The 7,897-nt window shown below is 30.3% G+C and overlaps 1 protein-coding gene across 1 annotated transcript in view; it reads right to left on the reverse strand.

Moving 5' to 3' along the window:
- Window positions 1-1,032: 1,032 nt before the first annotated feature.
- The window catches only part of LOC111997479 (large ribosomal subunit protein P2), a 7,844-nt gene continuing 979 nt past the window's right edge, over window positions 1,033-7,897 (reverse strand). The window contains exons 2-3 of the mRNA XM_024029574.2: window positions 1,548-1,792; window positions 1,033-1,059 (exon numbers count right to left, since the gene is read on the reverse strand). Of these exons, the coding sequence (XP_023885342.1) occupies window positions 1,033-1,059; window positions 1,548-1,792 (272 nt within the window). The remainder of the gene's footprint in view (window positions 1,060-1,547; window positions 1,793-7,897) is intronic.

Consider the following 7,897-nt stretch of genomic DNA (forward strand, 5'->3'; position numbering starts at 1 on the left):
ATTTAAAAAGTAAAAACAAACAAAAATAAAAAGGAATTCAAAGAACATGTAATATGTATCCCTCCTTCTTCGAAGCCAGGCAAGTTTATCCAAAAACTTTGAGACCACTTCTTTTGTCAGATTTTTTAGTTGTATCTTAAGAAAATAAATTTTTTTTTGCGAACTGTATTTTTCAAAGAACATGAAGAAGATTTTAAAAAGTTTAAACATGATAATTCCGTTTTTGTTGTGATTTTACATTTTAGTAAACCTTTTCTTTTACCCAGAAAACAAAAACAAAAACAAAATTTAGTGTGCGTTTGGATTGGGATGAAAAATTAAAATTATTTTACTATTTAGCTTATTTTTGCTATTATTTATAAGCCTCATTGCACTTTTTGGTATTATTCATAGGCCTTATTGTACTATTTCAATTAATTTTTGCATTTATCTACAATACTTTTAGCAATAATTTTTCAGTTTTAGTAAAATAAGTAGTATCCAAACACATTCTAAAGTTGGCCAAGACTTGTGACTCAATTGGCACCTCTTGTAGGCTGGTGTTTACAACAAAAACATACAATTATCAGGATTCTAGGATTAAGGCTATGTTGTCAAATCTTCTCATGTCTCTTCTAAATTGGTTAAAACGTATATATATGGTAATAGGAGTGGCAATTTTACTAATTGTTTGTGAATTGATGACAAGATTGAAATGTAGTAAATTGTTTGTGAAGCAGTATTGAAGATTACTGTAACTCAAACAATTTACTTAGTCTCTGTTTGCTTCACAAATATTTAGGTGTGAGAGCAACTCCTTGAAGATTATAGCAAATCCACCAATTGCAAGAAAAAGGAAAGACATGATATCTATAACATAACAAACCAAATTCACATATACTGAAATTAAAATCAGCATAGCTGCACTCATAAGGCGTCTTCTCTACCTAATGTTAACTGAAACTAGGTTACTCTACATGAGTAAACTTCAACAACTAATTAGGAGCTCTGAATTGAGAAAGGCTTCAAATGGAGAGAAAAACGATCAACCCCTTAATCAAAGAGACCAAAGAGACCACCCTGCAACAAGTTCAAGTAAAAGAGAAAACAATTAGATAAAATCCAACAGTTCAGATACATATATATATATATATAGATATATATTTTTTCAGTGCCTGCAAACATAAGTAGTATGATATGATTGTTTCAGAAAGGCATGTTATGATATGATCCTTATGCAGCATATTGGCATATGCACCACAAAAATGACTCAAATGATAATGCATGTTAATTAAGTGCATATGATTTGTAATATGCAACTTTCATCTGAAATCTTCATGTAAAAAAGTGCATATGCACCACACAAATGACTCAAATGATAATGCATGTTAATAAAGCATGTACAACTCCTTCTCACAACATGGCCAATAAATGGTTTTATGATTTGCAACTTTCAACGGAAATCTTCATGTAAAAAAGTGCAGACTATGATTTAGCCAATTTTCAAAATATGAGTAGTGCAAAATTAATGTACTAGTTCCAAAAGGATTATGTCAAGAAAGGCTTACATCTTCCTCCTCTGACTCCTCCTTTTCCTCTTTCTTAGACTCAGCAGCAGCAGGAGCAGTGGCAGCGGCAGCGGCAGTGGCACCAGTATCAGCACCACCTGCAACTGCCACTGCAACTGCAGCAGCACCACCAGAAGGCACTGAGGCCAGCTTCTCTCGCCCAGCAGCAATAAGTTCTGTTACGTCTTTTCCCTTAACTTGTGACAGAAGAAGCTCAATCTTGTCATCATCAGCTTCAGCACCAACTGTAAACCATGAAACAATAAAGAAGTCTCAGCCAATTGAGGTACATTAATGTAAGGGGGATTTCCACAATAGAGAAAAACAAACCAACAACTTGTGCTACAAGGCTCGTCTCCAACAAAACTAAGCAAACAGATAATCCAAAATCAGCATTATAGAATCCAATAGTAACACAAACACAATGAATATCATATTAGCAGTCTTATGTATGGTCTCCAATAATAACAAGTCACATTATTCACAACTCCCATTTCCAAACTAATTAACATAAGTAACATTACATTGAATTCAAACAATGGCACTCCCAACTCCCAAGCCAAAAGATGGGTCAATAATATATATATTTTTTCTCTCTCCAAATAAGAAACATAAAAAAAAATAATAATAATAAAAGTAAAGTACTATTTTGGTTTCTAAACTTTACCAAAAGTTCACTTTTCATCCTTAAATTTTAAAAAGTTCATCTTTCATCTCTAAACTATTGAAAAGTTTGTATCTTTCTTTTTTAAACTATTGAAGTTTTTTATTTTATTATATTATCCTTAAACTTTATTAAAAGTTTAATTTTCATCCCTAAACTATTGAAAAAAAAAAAGTTCTTTTCCATCCCTATTCTTGTTTCTAACTATTAAAAAAATTTATAAAGTTTAGGGATGAAAAAAGAATTTTTTAAAATTTTAGGAATGAAAAACAAACTTTTGTTAAAGTTTAGAAACCAAATAGAATTTTACCTTAATAATAATAATACTACGCATACACCGAACATATATTTTTTTTTAAAAAAATTGTAAATCCCTTTTTGCAATTTATCCTAAAACCAAGAAAACATGAGTAATGTATAACAAAAAACCAGTCATACATAGATCTATACAAAACAAACATGTTTATACTTTATACAAGTAAAAAAAGAAAGCTTTTTTTTTTTTATTTAAATTCCAGACCCATTATTGTAAGTATGGATATATCAAAAATTAAAATTTTTGGCTTCTTGAATTGTTGAGATATCACGTCTTATTATTTTAAGGGGGAGAAAGAAAACAATCTAGGTGGCCATTATGGTGAGGTATTATAAGATTTTCACAGTCCAATCATATTTGCTTTAAAAAAAAAAAAAACTCATATAATATACGACCTTACTTTTTTTTTTTTTTTTTATCATTTTTTTTTGAAATACTTTTTTTTAATCATTTTTTTTTGGCAATATTATAAGACAAATATTTTATTTTAAGAGAACTCTTTTGTTCGGGGCCGCTATTGCCTAAATAGCCTAATAATTGAGCTGCCTTTACTCTTAATGGGGGACAAATACAATGCTGAACCAACCTTCCTTTAAACACAAAGTCAAATAATTATCTAAGTCCTTTTTTTTTTTTTGAGAAAGAATTATCTAAGTCCTTGATTGATCACATTGAAGTTCAATATAGGAGCATTGAACCACCTGTAATCACATCAAATAGATTAAAATTACAATCCCCTCATATACTAACAAACAAACACAACCTATATCAGTGGCGGAGTCAGAATTTGACTCCAAGAGGGGCAAAATTTATGTACACTATGCATGTATATTGAAACACACACATATTACATATATGTTGGGTAGTTGTAAAGATTTTATTTATTTATTTATTTATTTTTGCATAAATAAGCCATCTTTTGTGTTTTTTTTTTATTTTATTTTTTTTTTATAGTAAAAATTCCATTTATAAATAAAATATTTTTAGTAATTAAGTATAAACACCAAATACAACTAATGTAATTTTGTGTTATTATATAATTATCTCAAAATTTTGGTTTATTATACAAAATTTTATGAAGTAGGATAATTATTACATAAAGAATTTTTTTTTTAGTAAGGATCCACATGGTGAAGTGGAGAATTGACACCAAGTCCTAGCCAAAACTAGTTGGCTATTATATGCATGCCAGGCCAGCCCCAAGCCAAGGCTACATGGCAATTATTTGCTCTCTAAGACTTAAGAAATGCACCTTTTTCTACCAAAAAGAAGAAAGAGATGCAAAATTTTCAGTTCTTTTTACTAAAATTTAAAAGCTACCCTACTATTTTTTTGCCAAGCTAGGGGGGGGGGGGGGGGGGGGAACTGCCCCCTCGACCCCTTTGGCTCCGTCCCTGACCTATATGGTGAAGTACTTTGTGAGGTGTTTGAGCTCATTTCTCCATTATTAGGTCTTTGAATTGATCTAAATTTTTTGTTTTCTTCTTCTTTTTTGGTTGGTGACACTATTTGTTTGATAAAAATCTTTAGCTGTGTAAGGATTATTATGTGTGACATTTGAGGTGTCTGATTGACTTGAAGGGTCTTTGAGCCATCTTTATCTAATGGGATTTTGAAACATGACGTGGTGGAACAGAAATCTCCGTACCATGCAAATGTAAAAAAACTTTGAACAATTGGCACTAGAAGGTATTGTGAAAGATGAAAATTCATGCTAGGCTTAAAAAACTTGTTGTGGAAATTGGCTTGGGAAATCCTCCCTACAGCTTCAATACTAAATAGAAGGTTTACCCTCCCATCAAATGAGTGCCACTTGTGTGGAAAGTCTCCATAAACTTTGGGGCATTTATTTTTGCATTGTGATTGAGCAGCTCAAGTTTGGCAACTAAGCCCATGGCCGTTGAGGCTGAATACTTTGGGATCTTTATCCATAGTAGATTGGGTGAAGTTGATTATTAACCCAAATTTTTTTTTGGCTCTAGATGATAAAGCTTCTAAAGAGTTCCAATTATTTGCAGCAATTATGTGTGATCCTGTTTGGATGTGCAGGAATAAAGCCCAGGTGGAAGGAATCAAAATGACCCCGGTTGATCTTGCAAGGCAGGTGTGTAAATCCTTTAAGGAACACAAGCAAGCTTGGAAGTTGGAGTGTAAAAATTCCTCTAAGGATTATACTTGGTTTTCGCCTCCACCTAGTTGGATAAAATTGAATTTTGATACTGCAATTATAGAAGGAAAAACTTCAGTGGCAGTAGTGGGTAGAGACCAGGAAGGTCATTGTGTTGCTGCATGGGTAGAGCAGAGGATTCCAAGTAGCCCGTTATTTGGTGAGGCTAGTGCAACCTTATTGGCTATTCAAAGAGCAGTTGATGCAAGTTTTAAGAATGTTGTGATAGAAGGTGATAATTGGAATGTTATTGAGCCCCTGAGAAATCAAATTGTAGCGCCTCATTGGAGCATTAAGTTTGTGGTGGAGGATATTTTGTATTTAGTTAAAGGCTTTGATAAAGTAAATTTTTTTTTGTTTGTAGGGAAGGTAATAAAGCAGCTTATCTTTTAGTTGGATAGGCTACCATTTTGAATTGGAATGGGCCAGTAACCATCTCTAATCTGTCGCCTTTGATTAGTCAAGCTTTGGATCGAGATGGTCACAGGCCCAATTTAGATTGAATCTCTTTGTTTTGCCAGAAATAAAGTATTTATTCAACCAACCAAAAAAAAAAATGGCACTGGTTCTAGTTGTCCACTTTACAACAAAAAAAATGATCTCTTAATTTTTTTTCAAAATAAAAATTCATTACGAAAGTAAACTAAATTATTTTTACTAAGCAAGTGAAGTCTCACACTTTTCTAGGATTCTAGTAAAAGTTCTTATCATCGCATAAAAAATTTAAGATTCAAACTGTATTACATACACTAATTTGCGTTTTGATCGGATAATAAAGATAAATCAATTATAAAATAATGCAGTAAGTTAAAAAAATTTTAATCTATTTTATAAAAAATTGTCTCACCCACTCTTTTGGACCGCTAGGTTTTCCCACATGCCACTGACACGACCCTTGAGAGTCATGACTCATGACATTTATTTATTTATTTATTTTTTTGATAAGGAGAGTCATGACATTTATGCGACAATAAATATAGTGAAAAAGGGACAAATTTTTGGGTAGGTATATGATCCGAATAATATATTAAATGCAAAGATAGGAGTAAATACAAAATTTAAGAAGCTAAAAGTTAGTTCAGACATCTAATTAATTACGGGTGGAAGGAACTATTAAGATTTGTCTTGCATGGTTCTGAATATTGTACATTGATCTTAATTCATAAATATCATAAACCACTGTTGATTCTTGGGCCCGCTTTAATTGTCACTTATAAAAAATATGTTTGAGCCCTGGAATCTCCAATTTCTTTAGCCTGACTTGTCCTTGTCTGGCTTTCTCAATTTTATTCATTATGATAACTTAGAAGCCCACCCTTACCTGTAAGGTTTTTGTCACCCCTTCAAAAAGTGAGGAAGATAAGACACATGCACAGTATATTAAGTAAGCAAAAGTAGTATCAAGATGTGTTATCTTTTTAAATTATTCGAATGGTACAAGTTTTTTAGAAATTTGTTTTATAATTATATATTAATGTCACATCAAAAATGTTATAAATGGTGTATAATAAAAATAATCTTAAAATTAGGTTCACGTAAAACGGTAAAAGTAATACTGTTTTACTATTTAATATTATAGTTGCTATCTCAATAAATTATGGTTTTATGTGTGACTAAACTTTATTCTTATTTTTAGGATTATGTGTGTCCACTTGTTGGTCAGAGTTAAGTTATGGGGCGTGATTATTACTTTTTAACTTTGGGTGTAAGACTAGGCCTTTGGCCGGTTGGAGAGTCGTGATTATTCCTTTTTAAAATTAAAATAAATATATATATATATATATATATATATTTACTTAGACTTTTTTTGGTAACAAAACAGAGAAAATTTAAAAAAGAATAAAAAAGAATAAGAGGAAATATTATTGTTTTATATTCTGTGTAGTGATTTATTATTATGATAATTATTTTGGTATAAGTTGCTTCGTAAAGTCATGTGTTGTCCCACAGATATAATTAATTTCTGATACTAATGTCTTGTGCAATATTTAAATGATATTATAATTCATTCTCAAAAAAAAAAAGATATTATAATAATATTTTGTTCAAAAAAATCATATATAAATATTTATAAATGTATAAATATTTATAAATGATGTATAATAAAAATTATATAAAATTAAGTTTACGTGAAAGTGATATTGTACTACTATTCATAACTAGTTGCTATTTAAATAAATTGTGATTTTCTGTGTGACTAACGTTAGTCTTATCTTTCTCCAAAAAAAAAAAAGGATAGTCTTATCTTTAGGATTAGGTATATCCACTTGTTGATCAGAGATGAGTTATGGGTTGGATTATTACTTTTTAACTTTGGCGTGAGGTCTTATCAAAAAATAAAAAATCTTTGGGTGTGAGGTTGGGTCTTCGCCAATGAAAATTATATTATGTACCTGGCGTATATGCCGGGTATCTCATAGACTGGTGGATCTCACAATGTGTGGGACCTGTCAGTTTGTGAGTGACCCGGCATATATGCCGGGTACACAATATAACTGCTCCTTCGGCAGGTGGGTAGGTTGTGATTATTCCTTTTTAAAAATAAAAATAAAATATTGCATTTATTTCCTTAGACTTTCATGGTAACAAAAACAAACAGAGAAAGTTTATATATATAAAGAACTGGTCGTTAATCCGTGTTATGCACGAAACTTATCGATTTGTAATGTAGACTAAAATAATTTTATAAAAAATTTAATAAATTACACCGTTACATGATTTGTTATTGTATGATTTCAATTTGTGTTACAATTTGATGAAGAAGCCATTGCTTGAACGTGCAATGACTTAAATTTTTTTTGTCAAACTTACAAAAAAAAAAAAAAAAAACCTCAAAAATTCAGACATTAAGACTTCTGAAAGACCAAAAATATTAAAGAATAGATTATTGCTTATAAATTATTGAAAAAAAAAACCAAAATATATATGACTAAACAATAGAGAAATATAAGAGAAAAATGGGTTATATTCAAAAGAATAATTTCAATTATTGCTAGTTTTTTTTTATCTTGTAAAAAACATTTAAAGAGAGTTTGGTGATTTATATATGAAAATTACTTTTTAAAACATATATGAAAAACCATAATATATATATATATATATATTTTTTTTTAACAAAGTAGAGGAGAAGAAAATAACATAAGAAGAGCTCATATCTCTACTCAGTTAAAAAAAAAAAAAAAAAAAAAAAAAAATATCGGGGT

Source organism: Quercus suber, unplaced genomic scaffold (assembly GCF_002906115.3).
Source record: "Quercus suber isolate HL8 unplaced genomic scaffold, Cork oak 2.0 scaffold_195, whole genome shotgun sequence".
Lineage (NCBI taxonomy): Eukaryota > Viridiplantae > Streptophyta > Magnoliopsida > Fagales > Fagaceae > Quercus > Quercus suber.